The sequence below is a fragment of the Takifugu flavidus genome, chromosome 2 (genome assembly GCF_003711565.1).
Source record: "Takifugu flavidus isolate HTHZ2018 chromosome 2, ASM371156v2, whole genome shotgun sequence".
Classification (NCBI taxonomy): Eukaryota; Metazoa; Chordata; class Actinopteri; order Tetraodontiformes; family Tetraodontidae; genus Takifugu; species Takifugu flavidus.
In genome coordinates, this window is record NC_079521.1 from 902,805 (window position 1) to 919,582 (window position 16,778).

The 16,778-nt window shown below is 44.3% G+C and overlaps 2 protein-coding genes across 6 annotated transcripts in view; one reads left to right on the plus strand and one right to left on the minus strand.

Moving 5' to 3' along the window:
* Nucleotides 1–46: 46 nt before the first annotated feature.
* Nucleotides 47–16,778, minus strand: part of LOC130519382 (NACHT, LRR and PYD domains-containing protein 12-like) — a 34,580-nt gene continuing 17,848 nt past the window's right edge. Inside the window, exons 6-8 of one of the 5 annotated variants that reach the window (XM_057022792.1) lie at nt 1,505–1,672; nt 1,135–1,236; nt 47–222 (exon numbers count right to left, since the gene is read on the minus strand). In XM_057022792.1, coding sequence (XP_056878772.1) covers nt 93–222; nt 1,135–1,236; nt 1,505–1,672 — 400 coding nt within the window. In that variant the 3' untranslated portion in view covers nt 47–92. Of the gene's footprint in view, nt 223–1,054; nt 1,237–1,504; nt 1,673–10,934; nt 11,790–16,778 lie in introns of those variants that run through there. The other 4 variants (XM_057022749.1, XR_008948301.1, XM_057022760.1 and 1 more) reach the window with 4 other exon arrangements.
* Nucleotides 6,359–7,508, plus strand: LOC130519415 (trichohyalin-like). Its single transcript, XM_057022854.1, has 2 exons — nt 6,359–7,177; nt 7,264–7,508. Exons 1-2 carry the CDS (start codon nt 6,485–6,487, stop codon nt 7,339–7,341), a joined length of 771 nt encoding a protein of 256 aa, XP_056878834.1. The 5' UTR covers nt 6,359–6,484; the 3' UTR covers nt 7,342–7,508.

Consider the following 16,778-nt stretch of genomic DNA (forward strand, 5'->3'; position numbering starts at 1 on the left):
GGGTTCCAGTGGAACCAAACAAGTGCTCTCTGGATCTTCTCTTGCACATTGTAAATACACAAGTTGTTCCTTTATTCCGACCCAAAAGTATCTTATAAATACAAATGTACGAGCTTACGTGAGACGCTGTTGTTCAGGTTGGCGGTCTGCAGTTCAGTTCTCCGTTTGTTTTCACCCTCGGGACAGGAGGAATCTCCAATGGAAGCAGACCGTTTCTGATACCTGTCAAAAATGGGAATAGTGGTTATACATGTCTACTGGGCGTTAGCAACGCCTAAGAAAGGCTGCGTTCACTTCTACTTTCAGTTTGCTCTGACAGTTGAAGATTGAATGAACACTGAGCAAAAAATATAAAGTTATTTACGTTCTAACAAACTTGTTTAGTTGGAGAAAAGTGTATTTGATCTAAGTGTTTAGTGGCTTTTCCTCATTGTGAATTTATGTTAAAAATAAAAGTGCCAAATCAGGAATATAAACTCATAGAATAGAACAAAAGTTCTCCATTTATGCTCCAAAAATACAGTCGTCTGGTCTCTGAAACTGATCATTAAATAGCACAGAGGTCACGCGTATTCAAAAGCTTATTTCAACCATTTAGAAATGACTGATATTGTTGTCTATGGGTTATTAGAACCAGGAGCCTTATAAATAGACTTTTTAATGAATTTTCATGACATGTGGTGGAACAGTGTGGCAGAACAAGCTGCACAGACCTGCCATGTCTTACCCATCCGTATCTAAATGGAGAGCTGGAGCACTCTGCAATGGTGGATATTGTTGGGAAACTTTAAAATATATGCCTAGGAATTTTAGTGAGATGATGTTAACCCATGTAGGAGAAATGACCAGTTAAAAACACAAGCAATTTTCAGTTTTAAAAGATTTACCACACTAAAATTAACATGGGGGTTAATGGGAGCGAACGCCTGACATGTTGGTGCACCGTTTCATTAATTTCATTTTTCACGATAGTAGAGGCTAATACCCACAAAATGATGTTTTGTATGGTTGTGAAATGTTCTAAGGCAGAGTTATGTGGTTCAGAAAACCTTACTTTAAAGGTGAGCCTTGAGGTCCAATACCAAAGTTTAAAGGGTGCCACACAAACACATCATCACGCTTTAGTTTTCTTACATTTCCTCTGAACTTCTGAAGGTTATTATTTCACGTTTGGACTGGTCACTCTTCAGGGACACACAGCTGGACACTGTGGACTCTGCTCTGTCCTCGTCCATCCTGAGGAAACATCAGAAATAGTGATGAGACTGTGATGAAGGTAAATAATCTGTAGAGGTTGGAGTTCAATAACCCCATTCACTGCATTTTTATCAAACAGGAACATTTCTAATCCATTCTGGATAACAACTGAATCAATAAATCAATGATGTCTCTGTATAATTTTCATGTTTTCAGAGTTTAAGCTGTTTTTTTAACTGTTCCCTGATGATGTTTTGTATGGTTGTGAAATGTTCTAAGGCAGAGTTATGTGGTTCAGAAAACCTACTTTAAAGGTGAGCCTTGAGGCCCAATACCGAAGTGTAAAGGGCGGTCTTTGGACCAGTCGCTCTTCATGGACACACAGCTGGACACTACGGACTCTGCTCTCTCTTCCTCTTCCATCACACATTCGCTCATTTTTAAATGTGAGTCTAAACGGTGAAGCAGGAACAGTCTGCTGACACAGAAAAGAAGATTAAAGAACATGATTCTCAGCATGAAGACAAGCAGAGGTCTGTCCAATGACGTATTGTCGGCTCATTCACATCCAAATCTATTATATGATGTCACCCTGTACATCATACAGGCCACATATATATTGGGAAAAGTTTTGGGACATCTTAAAAGTTTACACCATGTTAAACATAAAATAGTTGTGGAAAAAATGTTTCTCCTGGGTGTTTCAGAAGGTGCGGTGGCATTAGACGGACGCACACAAATACAAATGAAATCATTTTTTATCTGGTTATGGTTTACAAGAAAACCTAAATTCTTTCAAGATGTCAGTTCTCAACATTAAATTCAACAAATAAGATGAGAATGCATTCAAAACTAAACAGAAATACGTCATCACATCATCAAAGTGGGTCAAATGCAGCATCATCTTCTGTCATCTCAGACAGGATTCCAAGAAGAGGATCTTCATTTTCAACAACGCACCTTGACATCTCATCATGGCTCGTCTGTCAGATTACAAGCAGCTTTTTTTGATCAGGCGCATCATGTTTCTCACCAACACATGATGGTGCTGGAAAAAAACATCTGTAGCCTGACCTGGAGGTCAAAACTCTGCATGGCGTGCACAGCTACTAGTTGCAGCTGCTGGTTGTGGCGGAGGAGATCCCAAACATATCTAGCAAGCTTGTTTTGGAGCAGAGCTTGTCCACCACCTCTGACCCCACTCATCACAGAAGTCCCACCATATCCATGGCCAGGTGTGTTGGCAGCATTGGAGCCAGCCTCAGGAAAAAGGTGTGTCAATATCTCAGAAGTGATGATCAAGTTGCCACAACCCAACAGAAGTCAAGCAACCCAACATGCTGAATAGAATAGATGACACACAGCAAAGGGCAAAAAACACCCAATTCTGCTCAGACTAATCTGATCTGACCACATGTACAGGACCAAAAATATCAAAACACCATGGGTTTAGGTTTCCTTTCGTTTTCTTGACTGCTTTATTCAAAACAGAACACATTTCATAAATCCAGAATAACAAATTCATATTCCACAAAGACCCAGTTGTTAAAACAATCAAATGGAATGCCTTCATCTCTCCCTCTTTACATACTCTCCTTTTTTAAATAAAGGATTGATTGTCCCCCTGGTGGAGGGACAAAGAGAGGAGGCTAAAACTGTCGCGTTTGTGTCCCTCTTTCCGTGGATTTTTCCACTAACTGCAAATAATATTGTGACTTATTGTGAGTATTAAAATGTGCTTCCTCAACCTCTAAAATGTTGGCTCAGGGTTAGCGGAAAACGCAGTTAGAGGAAACACGCTACAAAGTTTGATCAGCCGTCACAACATTCCCGTCGACCAGCCGCAATGTGCGTCCGAAACACGCGCACGCTCATTGCGCACACGCAGCTTATTAAGCCGCATCTCGCAGCGGAACATTGATTCGAGACGACAGCAGTGAAAGAACCAAATGCTACCTGAATATTAGAGGTTTTCCATCAGGGCTCGGTCACTCAAGATGGAGCCCGAAGTTGGGAACTTTCACTTTCGCTTCTTCTTCCTCTACACGTCACGTGTTCGTGGTTGGATCGCGTCATATCCAGCACAGGCGCCTCTCTTCAGAACAATTTGGTCCACGTTTTAACTGAAATACTGGGAAACAACTGGAGTTCGTCTGACAGATGTTCGTTTTTGGCTGCGGAATCAAACTGGGTCAACTTTTTGATCTATAGGATCCCCTCTGGTTCAAAGTGTCCCTATAGGACATTGGCAGTAGTGACCTTTTGGGGGCTGCACACACCTCTTAATGGTGACGGCACCAACGGAGCTGATCCAGTTGTCATCAGCTGGCCAGTCTGACTCCAGCTCATTAGGGGAAATTTGCTGATCTGGAGGAGAAGCTTTCAAAACTTGACGGGCTGGTGGGAAATGACTGTAATTTTGGAATCAGCGTGCCAATCTTATTTTTAATCAGAATAATTTAGAATAATTTCAACAGGATATTTTCAAATTGTTCCCCAGTGGAGCTGCCAACTGAATATGGTGACCTGCTCCTACACACAGAAATCCGATGGCTCAGCAGGGGACGGACTTTGCTTCCTTTTTTGTCCCTTTTGAGTGAAATAAAAGAGTTCATGCAGTCCAGAGGGGAAGACGCCGCGCTGCTGGAGGACACTGGCTGGACACTGGACCTTGCATTTTTAACGGACATTACTGGGAAACGGAACAGTTTGAACTGGGAGCTGCAAGGCAAAGGAGAGACTGTTGCTGAGAGGATCAGTGCTGTAAATGCATCTAAAGCCAAGATGAACATTTTCTCTGTGCATTTCCAGACAAAAGGTGCTGCACTTCCCCTCTGTGCAGATGGTGCTGAGAGACAACGCTTCTGCATGTGAGGCTTTGGACTAAAGCGCAGAAAAGTGCTCTCAGCTCATAAAAAGACCTGGGCAAGAGTTTGAGAACAGGTTTTGGGACCTGGATCAGCTTGAGCCATGTGTGTCCTTCATTTCTAACCCTTTCATGAACGTGGACATATCCTGCATTGCTCAGCAGTTCAGTGCAACCTTCAGCCTGGATGCTGCACAGATGCTAATTGAAATTGGAACATTGTGAAATGAGCTGCAGCTCAAAGCCTCTCAGGCTGCACCAAACTTTTGGTGCCTTGTTGACACAGAAAAGTACAGTGGTGTATGTACAGCAGCTATGGAGGTTGCAAGCCTTTTGGGTTCGACCTCTCTTTGTGAATCAGCCTTTTCTGACAGGAACTTCATCAAGAACCAACACAGAAGACGCCTCCCTGATGCACATCTGCCAGACTCACTCAGAGCTGCACTGTCAAGTTCCCCACCAGAGGACAACACACTGGTAACCGCAGCAACGCCAGGCTTCCCCCCAACGGACAAAGAAATGGACACCAGATTTGGTGTCTCCTTCAGAATTTGTTAAATGTGTTTGTAAAATGTGACAATTGTTTAGGTTAAAATGTTCATGTGAAAAAATCTGCAGACTGAAGTGTGAAGTTCAAAACGTAATCAGATTTATTTTAAAATCTGAAAGTTTATCTTTGTATTTTACGTGATTTATTATTTGTACAAACGTGGTGCAAAGTAATTCATGATTTGTTAAAAAATGTCAGTGGCTGGTAAAAATGGGACATTGTGATTTCCTAGGACTGTTGGAGAAGTGATCATTTTAAAATGGTTTTCAACATTTATTTCAATTTGAAAAACACTTGCACTAAGACAAAATCTAGAAATAAAGTGTTGCATATTGATATTCATCTGTTCCCGATCTTGTTAAATCATTGTTGATATTGTCACGAATACTTGGCTCACAGTAGCCATGACATACAAATGGGGAGACCAACGATGAGGATTTTCAACCCAACATAACATTTATTAAAGAACCCAGTGGAATATAAAACAGAAAAGTCCAAATAGTCACAAAGACGGAAACTCCAAACTCCTGCGGCCGTGACGAGCTCCGGGCTCATCTGACGAACTCCACTGCAGCACCAGAGAGGACGAGAGGGGGCCTCCTCGACGCTCTCCAGACAGGTTTTATACCTGGACCTGTCAGGCAGCCAATCCCAGCAGATGGGCCACAGGTGAGCAGGTGAACATGCTGGGTCGACTGGAAACGCTTGGCACTCCCCCTGCAGGTCAGCCAGGGAATTGCTCTTCCAGCCAGCCCCGACAACAGTGAGGCACGACAGAGCCGTCACAATATTGATTGTGAGAAATCATGAACATGATCAGTGTCTTTGCAGAGATGAATATCATTAACTATTAATAATGACATTGAGTTGAAGGTAAATTGAGCAAATTGGCTATTTCAGAAGTGTGTATCAGACTGGTAGCCCTTCACATGATTCAGGACCCAGGAAGTAGCTCTCCGTCTCAGAAAGGTTGGTGACCCCTGTGCTACAGAGTCAAGTTTAGAGGAGAAATATGCTATTGGCTTCATTTTAGCTCCACTGTTGAGCTCAGACTGAGGTCATCAAATGTTCCAGGTTTTTCACTGAGGAATTTATAATTGCACAAATGAATAATGGGAGAAGATGTAAAAAATGGTTATAGACACAGTTTTGAAATAAATGTTTACCTGCTGTTCTTTTCTGCTTGGTGATCTGTTAACCAACTGGGTTACTCTGTAGTAGCAAGACTGCACGATACTGAGTGGATAATACGTAAAGAAAATATGGCAACAAAGTGACATTCAGTAGTATTGAATGGATTTGAAGTCCTGTGATTGCAACTCTAAGTTGAATTTAAACAATTTATTTAGTTATAGATGTATAACAATAACGGTGTAAATGTGTTGAGTTTAGGAACAATTTGCTGAAATATCAGTAGATATCATTTATTTTATTGAGTGGATCTCAATTATTTCTGTCCAGATATTTAATACTTTTCTTTCAATTTTGCTGAGATAACTGATGAATATAAATCAGTTTCAGCTAAATAATCAGTTAATCATCTTTCCCCAAATATTTAGTAAATCTTAATTACTTTTATTCAGATGTAGCCTGGAAAGACTGTCTGGTAGTTCACAAGAAGGCCCTCGTAAGGCGAGAGGGAACAGAACCCTCAGCTGAGGGAACGGAATCCTCCAACTTTATCTTAAGTTGGCATTTTTGTCTTTGATCTCCTTTATGTCATTGATGTCAAAATTGTTCTTTCATGTCAGATCAATGGAATCAAAGGATCAAACCGAACTGGCAGATCAAACACATCAGCTCTACCTCATCAGCACACGCCTGAGGAGCTCAGCACTCTTGTACCACACTGGTGACCAGCAGACGCATCTATGGCACAGAGAGGAACTCAGCAGCTGAAGCAAGAATCATCCATGGAGACTTGGAGGGAAGAGGTCCAGCATCTCAGAGAAGCCCTGGCTGAGAAGGAGGAGCAGCTCAGCAGGGCAGTGAAGAGGCGACAAATGAGAACTGTGGCCCATGTGGAGGCCCTGACCCTGCTGAACAGCACACAAGCTGCTCTGAAGGAGAGCGAGCTGAAATGTGCTTCTCTGGAGGAAACCCTCCACAGCCAGCAGCAGGAGAAAGAGGAGACACACAGGAGAGAGCTGATGGAGCAGGAGGAAGGCCTGAACCAGAAGCTCCTTGTGATCCAGGAGGAATTTGAAAGGAAGCTGCAGGAAGAAAGGCAAAGATCTCATGAAGAGAAAGAGGCCATGAGGCAGCAGCTCTTTCTGGAAGAAAAAAAGTTTCAGGAACTTCTTGATGAAGAGAAACAAAAATATCATGAGAAGATCCTGCAAAAGGAAGAGTTGATGAAGCAGCAGCTGGTGGTTAAAGAAGAGAACTTTAACAGGATGCTGGCTGATGTTCATCAGCGGTGGGAGAGGACCGCTCAGACATGGGTCCAGATGAACGAAGAGCTGGACCACAAGATCAACGAGAGCCAACGTTTCAGGACACATGAGGAGGCAAAGAACAAAGAGGAGCTCCAGAGGCTCTCTGAAGCGATCCTCCAACTTGAGGTGAGATCCTTTCGCCTTTGTTCCTCTTCCAGAAGATTTCAGATGATGTTCAGTGAAATCTAAAACACACTCTCTCTTTTCTGCAGCTTCAAGTATCAAAGAAGCAGAAGAAAAAAAGCTTCTGTGGATGGATCAGGAAAAAGATGAGGTTCTGGAAAAAATGAATTAGACAACAATTCCAGAGCTCCCAAAGCCCTCCTCCTCCTCTTCCTCATCCTCCTCCTCTTCCTCTACATCCTGACCTCCAGCGTCACATCCTGTCTTCAACAGTTTTATTTTACAGTATAATCATTGTTTATGTTCTATGTTTGGATTTTTGATGTAGAAACAATAAAACCCAAAGTAAACCACCAGATTGTAGATGTTGTAAATGACAAATTTAGAAATGGCTTCATCTCATTCCTTGAGTCAGTTGGTTTCCTCCAGCAGATAAACCAACCAACTCATGGCTTCAACCACACCCTAGATCTAGTCCTGACTTATGGTGTTGAGGTAGAACATGTGTCAGGGTTCCCTCAGAACCCCCTCCTGTCAGACCATTCTTTGATCACTTTCACATTTATGATTAAGGATTCTTCTCTGCTCAGAGCTCAGTCTGACTATAGCAGATGTCTTTCAGATGATGCTGTAGCTAAGTTTAAGGAAGTGATCCCTGTGCTGATCCCAGGCCATCCCAACACCTGGACCATCACCAGATGTGCTGACTGTGGGAACATACAGGGTCTCCAACGAGCCCTTAAGCTCCTTCAGCCCTGTATATTTTTCTGAGGCGTCATCGCTAATTCAGAAATCCCAGTCCACCACGTGTCCTTTAGATCCCATCCCAACACACCTGTTGAAGGATGTTTTACCATTGATAGGCAGCTCTATCCTGGACCAGATCAATGGTTCTTTAGTGTCAGGTTATGGACCCCGGTCCTACAAGGTGGCAGTGATTAAGCCAGTGCTTAAAAAACCATCACTGGATCCTGACGTATTAGCAAATTATAGGCCGATATCCAACCTTCCTTTGATCTGTAAAGTTCTTGAGAATTCATTTTTAAAATCCTTCTTTTGACTTACCAGGTCCTCAGAGGCCTAGCTCCATCCTACCTGGAGGAGCTAGTGACACCTTACCAGCCCAATAGACCGCTCCGCTCTCAGAATGCTGGTCTACTTGTGGTTCCCAGAGTCTCTTGGAAAACTCCAGGCAGCGCACGTCCAGCAGGCACAAGTCCAGCAGCTGGCGAGAGACAGGAGACGGCTCAAACCTAACGCGCGCTAACACCTCTGCAGCACCTGCAGGCCCAGATTCTTGGCTTCCTCCAGTATGTTCGCCAAGCTTTGCTAACAAGAAGCAGTTCTGGGTTTGGACCTTCAGCGCTCAGACCCAGGTCACCTCAATCAGAGGGACCAGAGGTTCCTCACGCTTGGTCAAAGGCTGAACGCCATCCAGGAGGCAGACGGAACAATTTAGCCAAACATGCGTCACTGAAAGAGAGGGCACCTGTGCGATCTGCGTGAAGGTCTCCTGGGGGTATCTGGGCAGAAGCAGCTCGTCCGTCTCCTTCAGATAGGCCACCTGCATGTAAACGTTGAGCCAGGAGACGGGAGTCTGAGGACTCAGGCTCCATTTCAGCTCCTGCAACAGCAGAAGGGACCGTGAGCGTGTGGAATGGTTCTGCTCCATTCAGAGGTTCTAACGTGAACCAATCAAAGGATGAGGCTTTTGGATAAGGAGCTCTGTAGGGAAGCAACAAATATCCAGTTCCTGGAGGAGCGTCTCTACGCACCATCATGATGATGATCTCCATGCTGAGGATTTCATCCTCTGTACAAGCTTCATCTGTAACGTAGGCAAACTGGCAGCATCAGAGCTCCTTACCTCCACTTTGGCAGCGATGAAGAGGCAGGTGATGCCGATGAGCTGCAACGTTGACTTGAAGACGTTCCTCTGGGTGGCCATGAAGCGATCAAAGTAGTCCTGGGCCAGGTGGTAGGTCTCCCTGTGCAGCTTGTACACTTCGCTCACCTACCATGGCAGCACAACAACCCTCTCAGCTACCAGCTAGCTTCAGCATGAGCCCCTCCCAACCACCTTCTGGGTCCAGACTTTCACATATTGAACACATTTGTCTCCTCAAACACACGTCTGGAAATCATGAGACGGACCACAGACCTCCATCAGCCAGTCCAGGAGGATCGCCCTCATCTTGGGCTGCAGATGAGGGTGTTTCTCCATCATGTGGACATCTCTGGTGTAGGCCTTATCTTTCTCCAACATGTTGCTCCACACCACATCTTTGCTGACCCAACTGGTCAGAGAAGCACAAGAGAACAACGGTGACTTCCTGAATAAGGTGAAGGCCTTAACAACACAGAAGGTGGAGAACAAAAACCAGACGGCAACACCAGTCGGACCCAGACGTGTTTGGGCAGGACGGATCCTACACGACTCAACCTATTTTCATGTCTAAGAGGACATAATAAGGACAATAAAGAAAAACACAGGTGCTCCCGGGGGGGTTGGACCTGGTGTCCTGATGACAGGATCACCTCCATCAGGATCTTCTCCCCCCCCCTCCCCAGGTGCATGAGCGCGGCCCAGCTCCGTTTAAACCTTCTTTGAGATGCTAACAGAGCCGTTATTATATGAATGAGCTGCTGAATGTAGCATAGTTCTCCACTTTTACCTGATAACGTTTAGCCTATTTATCTTTACATTTGTAGACGCAGCCGTTAGCAGCAGCGATGTTCAACTGGGGGCAGCTACGATGGTAAGAAGAGTATCTGCGATGTCCGGGAACTTGGCCGACCAGCTGGGCCGTGACCTGGCGAGGTGCAGGTGGTTTAGCCTCCTGTGACGAGTCGGTGGACAGCAGCAGTACGGCGCTGCTGAGGATCTTTATCAGGAAGGTGTTTGATGATTTCTCCACAAAAGAACTTCTCACACTACTGCCCCTAAAGACAACTACGAGGGGAGTTGACACATATAACGAGGAGAGTTGACATATATAACGGGGGAGTTGACACATATAACGAGGGGAGTTGACACATATAACGAGGGGAGTTGACATATATAACGAGGGGAGTTGACAGCGGCCCACTACAGACGGGGCTCCCGCTGTGAGCGGACGACTACAGACGGGGTTCCCGCTGTGAGCGGCCCACTACGGACGGGGCTCCCGCTGTGAGCGGCCCACTACGGACGGGGCTCCCGCTGTGAGCGGCCCACTACAGACGGGCATGCATGTAAGCTATCGTAGCGCTATGTTTTACCATGCCCGCGCCCTATAATCCGGAGCGCCTGATGTATGTGTTAAATACAGAAATAGCACCGTAACTGAGGCTGCACCTTTTAATACGGTGCGCCCTTTGGTCGTGAACATACGGGATATAGAACATAGGGCACGTTTGTGCGTGATATCACTCCGCGTCTGCGCAACAACAACAACCTCCTATCTTTAGTATTGCTGCGCCAACTGGTGGTCTTTTGGGTTGAGGATAACAGTGATCTATATGTAGCTATATGTAGCTATAGCGTCATTGGCCTCCACTCCAGCTACTCCTGGTAGTTCCTCAAAAACACTGAGTTTCTAGTGGATGCACAATCTGTGGAAGCCAACATAGGAACTTCTGAAGAGCCAAAGTTCTTGCAACAAAAATATAGTCCCCAATTAGCTTGTTTTGTTATCACACGACCCCGTCCCCATTATCTTAAGAGAATATAAAAGAATGAGTGGAGACAGAAGAGAGAATGAGACGTTTTGGGCGCGTGTCGCTCTTGATTTAGTGTTTATTTTTGCAGTAAACTTAAAGGAGGCCTTTTCCCTTTATGTTTGATTCCATTTAAGCTGATATTCCATTCTTGACATCTTTAAATTTACAGTATTCATGGAAATTTTATTTGGTCATTTTGCTTCTTTTTATTTCCTATTTCCCACATTTATTCATAGTTTTTATTAGATTGCAATAAATCCTATAACATTGAACAGACTGACTAAAGTCAAATGACCTGTGGTTCCCACCGATAGCCGTCATTCTGATGGGTTTTTGCTGGCTGCAGCTGAAATATTCCAATGCTCCATGTCACAGAGACAGTAAATACTAAACCCTAAAGATTCTGAAGGCATGATGTAAAATAGTAACGTATAATACAGACATTTGAAGAGACAATTAAGAGAATGTTTCATGCTTCTAAGAGTGGCCGAGGAGCCATTTAGAACTTTATAAAGATGGATTGTGTGATACCAGGAACTAATTTAACTTCAAGGGGAAGCTGCTTCTGCTTTGTCGACCATCGACTGATCTCCTGAAAGTCCACCAGCGCTTTTTAAAAACTGAATTTTTCATCTATGGAGGGAGTAGACGGCAGATGTTTCCACAGATGCTCTTCACCAGTGGTCAGTGAGTGATGCAGCAGATGAGCGGGAGTTGACTGGCTTCTACCAGCTACTGTCTCAATGTCTCCAGCCCATAGTCTGGATTCTCTACGAGATCAGACAGCAGCTTCACTCCTGAATCCTGCAGCTGGTTCTGACTCAGGTCCAGTTCTCTGAGATGGGAGGGATTGGACCTCAGCGCCGAGGCCAGAGAGCCACAGCTGATCTCTGATAACCTGCAGTAGTCTAATCTGAAAAATGCAGGATGAGGTTATACGGTGCAGGTCTGCATGTTATCTGTGTCAGTACTAAACCTACGTTAGTTCTTAGTTGGGTCAGACCTGAATTCACAATATTAAAAGGAATTTTTTAATGTGGTGCATCACAGCAGTGTTGAGAACAGCCTCACTTCACCATCTTAGCAGCTGGTATATACGGTAGGTAGAAAAATGAAGACTGACCTGAGCCTCTCCAGTTTACAGTTTGGACTCTCCAGTCCAGAACAGAGCCGCTTCACTCCTGAATCCTGCAACGTGTTGTGGCTCAGGTCCAGAACCATCAGATGGGAGCGGTTGGACTTCAGAGCTGAGGCCACAGAATCACAGCTGGTCTCTGATAAACTGCACCAACTTAGTCTAAAATAACAATTATTTTGAGAGAAGACAAATAAAAATCAACATGTACCAGAGCAAAACACAGCTTACAAGCAACAAACCTCTGGTCCTGCCCCGGCTTATCTGCCGTATGTTCCTATTTTGGGTTCTTTCAGGGCGGTTGGACAAGATCTCCACTGTATGTAAAGTGTGTGTGGGTCAAAATACCTTCCAAGTTTGTGAGACCACATTTCTCAATAGCACTCAACTCTTGTCAGGAGTTGGGACAAAGCGACCCACTCCTGACAGCTTGTGGGCGATGCTGCAGCGACCCTGCAATCCCTACACTCTCTGGTGAAACCAAATCAAAGGTTTTAGACACTGCTGGATGCTGGAAGGGTGGCTATAGTCTGGACACATAGTTCCCCTGACTGCACATTTCTCCAACAATGATTGGCAGCTGGTGTCACTTGTTCTCCAGATGAGAGAAGGAAAGAGAGCCCCCCCACAGTGTGTTTGATTGCCCCACTGCAAGCTCAATGCTGCCAGAAAACATTGCAGGAGCATCAATTCCCCTCAGGGCATCAACAAGGACCTCAGGAAAAGGTGCAGCTGCCACCTACTAGAGACAAGCACACTGAGCTGAGATTCAAAGCCCTCTCCTCCCAAGAGAAGAGCTTGTTTGTTGGAGGCTCTTCTGGGCGATACCTGGTGCCACAGCTCCAGCTCAGCCCGTCTCTGGAGCTGAGGTGGAGCTTAGCAAGTTTCATGGTTCTCCACCACTTCCTCTGGCTGAGGACCTTCTCAGCTGGTGGTTTCTGCTCCACCTTCCAAGTTGAGCAGGTGATACTTCTGCATTCCTGCCACCAGGGTCTCTGCAGAAAGAGTCTTCTCTACTGTTTTATATTAGATTATATAAAATTAGGATTTTTGGTTGATGTCTTAGATGTTGTTGACTAAGAGCAGGTTTTTCTTTAATAACATAGAGAGATTCGATGAGAAGAGCAAATGTATTATTTTATGAGCTACTTCCACTACTATTATATACACATACTTCCATCTTGTCTTAGATTGCAGCTGCATTTATTGCATCGTTCTTAGAAAGTGATATTTGTGAGGAGAAAAACTCAAATAAGGTCATTTTCTTTAATGATCATTACAACAGAAGGAGGCGATGAACAAACAGATTTATCTAAAAATGTGTGAAAACTTATGGATGGAAACCTTTTTAAAATGGTTGCATTGTTTAGAATCGGTGTAGAACAGGGGTGGGCAAACATTTTGATTCGTGGGCCACAATGGGTTCTAACATTTGACAAAGGGGCCGGACCAGGAGCAGATGGATGGATGGAGTGCTTTGGTAACCTCACCTCATTGGAGAAAAAATACACATCTTGGGATATGGAGAAAACATGTGCTTTAATTTCAAATGAAAATGAAGAGAAGCATTACAACAAAATATCTGACTTTGGAATGAGTCTTAAAACACTTAAAATCAAATGAATAAAATATGCCTTTTTAAAAAAAATTAATAACCATTTCTATTTTAAAGCACTGAAAGTTCTGTTATCCTTCAGGATATCACCATCACTCTCCTCCTGACTCCTGTCTTTTTTCTAGTGGGAAAACACCAGAATTGCAGTGAAAATATAACATTAACAAGGTTTATTCATTTAATTTTTCAAGTTTGGCGGGCCGGATTAAAACGTTTAACGGGCCGCGTGTGGCCCCCGGGCCGTAGTTTGCCCATGCCTGGTGTAGAATCAACTTGTTGACTTCTGATTTGGACTCCAATGGAAGTGAGGTGCAACAATTGTGGATGCTGAAAGCTTCAGATCTTCATGAAGGTTTCTGTGGTTGGACTGACCTGCTGCCCCTTTAAGAGGGAGGCAGGTTTGGGCTTCTGGCTGGAATGAAGCCACCTAAGATGAGAATGACTGCAGGCTTTCGGTACCAAGGTTTAACAGGGTGCTCACTTCACACTTGGGCTTTTCTCTTTTTTGGGATGGCTTTTCTCAGGAGAGAAGGGGCATGGCACACTACAGCAGCTTTCTTTTTATGTTTGCTAGTTTTCCTTCTGATCTTTAAAAGACAGGAAGAACCATTTTTGATTGGTCTGAATGTTTGGGCGGTTTTGTGGCCAGCCTAAAATAAAACAAGACAAATCTACAACTGATACTTCCTTTCTAGTCATTGATGACCATCCTCACATGGGACAGATTTCCACAACCAATTTAATACTGCAAATCTGTCCTGTGTGGTCTTTTTTCTGAGAACTGTAACACTACGTTTATAACAAAGATCAAACATGTAACAGTTATTGTCTAACTAGTTACATCTGGGAAAGTACTGGATCATCTCTGACTGACCTGAGAGTCTCCAGCTTACAGAGAGGATCCTGGAGAGCACCACAGAGCAGCTTCACCCCTGAATCCTTAAGCTGGTTCCCACCCAGGTCCAGTTCTCTGAGATGGGTGCTGAACATTTCTGGATGAATTGTTGTTTTTAATTTATGGACGCTGCAATGGAGATAAAGAATTGAAGGAATGACCACTGGAGGGGGTATTGCTACCTGGCATGATCCACTCGCTTGATTTAAACGCCGATGTCTGGCCCCAAAAATCTTTACTTACACGGCCTTCCTGCAGTTCCTCACAGCTGGAATCAGGCGACGTCGTCCCTCATCTGAGGTGTTGTACTGCTCCAGGTTCAGCTCATCCAGAACCTCCTCTGACATCTGCAGCAGGTAGGCCAGAGCTGAACAGTGGATCTCTGACAGTTTCCTCTCTGATTTCTTCTCTGACTTCAGGAACTCTTGGATCTCCTGATGGACTGACTGATCCTTCATCTCCATCAGACAGTGGAAGATGTTGATGCTTCTGTCTGGGGAGAATCCATCACTGTTCACCTTCTTCAGGTTGTTGAGGACCTTCTGGATGGTTTCTGGGTGGCTGTCCCTCTGATCCAACAGTCCACCCAAGATCCTCTGATTGGACTCCAGAGAGAGACCATGAAGGAAGCGAACAAACAAGTCCAGGTGGCCATTTTTACTTTTGAGAGATTTCATGAGTGCTCTCCTGAGGAAGTCATCAAGAGATGTGACTGGACAGTTATTTGTGAACAACCCAGCAAACCCGGAAAAGTCCTTTGGTTCAGAATATTTTAGGAACTGACTTATAACCACTGTGTCTTTCCTGGTGTAACAGTGGAACATGTAGACGGCAGCCAGAAACTCCTGAACGCTCAGATGAACAAAGCAGTAGACTGATTTCTGGAAGATCACACTCTCTCTCTTGAAGATCTCTGTACAAACTCCTGAGTACACCGACACCTCGGAGACGTCCAGTCCACATCGCTCCAGGTCTTCTGAGTAGAACATGATGTTTCCTTTCTCCAGATGTTCAAACGCCAGCCGACCCAACTTCAGAAGGAGTTTTTTATCAGCCTTAGTCAGTTTCCCTGGTCTCTGCATTCCTCCATACTTCTGCTTCTTCCTCTTCATCTGAACCCTCAGGAAGTGTGAGTAGAGGTCAGTCAGGGTTTGGGGCAGCTCTCCTCTCTGGTCTCTGGCCATCATGTCCTCCAGAACTATAGCAGTGATCCAGCAGAAAACTGGGATCAGACACATGATGTGGAGGCTCCTGGGGGCCTTTTGGTTACGAGACCATTGTTGTTGTTTGGTTCTTCTTTCTTCGATTCCCTGATATGGCTGGTCTGCTTTGCCTTGGGCCTGGTCGTTTCCCCATCCCTGAGGCTGTGAACTACCCCAGCCGATGGGCGGCACCTGTCTTGGCTTATTCATCGGCCTTTTACTGAAAAAAGTGACCAGAGATCCATGAAGCAATGGCATGTGAGAGTTAACAAGTAGAGTATTTACTAAAAAAGAAATGTTAGCTGCGAAATAAAACTACGTCATAGAAATTGTTCTGACAAGTCTACACTGTCCATCGGTCCGGACATCTCATCCTCTATCCCGACGACGGTTTAGAGTATAACGTTGTTGCTGCTGAAAATTATTGCTGAACTCTGAGGTGTCATTGTGGTGTTGATACAATGGATCGGCAATGTGGTGCATAAAATACATTTGTTTGTTAGGATTACTGTGCTCTCAATATTTCTAGTTCAACATCCTTCCTGTTTTAACCCCATGCCATTTTACAAAGACTTTTATCCACACATAATTTATTCCTTTTAAATAATTGGGAAGTCCTTAATGGGACTACATGGTGACGAAAGTTTAATCATTGTTCTGAAGATCTCTGTTGTCACCATTCAACAGAGGAAAAGAATCATTATGCTCGTGATTTTATTTTTCTTCAGTAATGTGTTACAAAATATCAATTATAAAAGTTACAAATATCAATTATACAGGATATTTCTACTGCTGCTGATGGGGCCCATTGTTGTCAAGGACGGACTGTTCTAGGATAACGTGGTATGGGCCTTCTCAATGCTGTCTCTACACATGGCCAATTCATTTCTGCTGATCTTTCAAAAAGAAGAAATTTCCTCATTTATCTTAGCGGTTCCTGGGAGATGCTAAAAGTGGCCTGATATAGCTCAGGTCTCCCATTTGGATTATAGTTGACTTGGCCTTGTTTCTGCATGCAACTAACCAAAGGTGGTTTGGTGCTTTTTTTGCCAAAA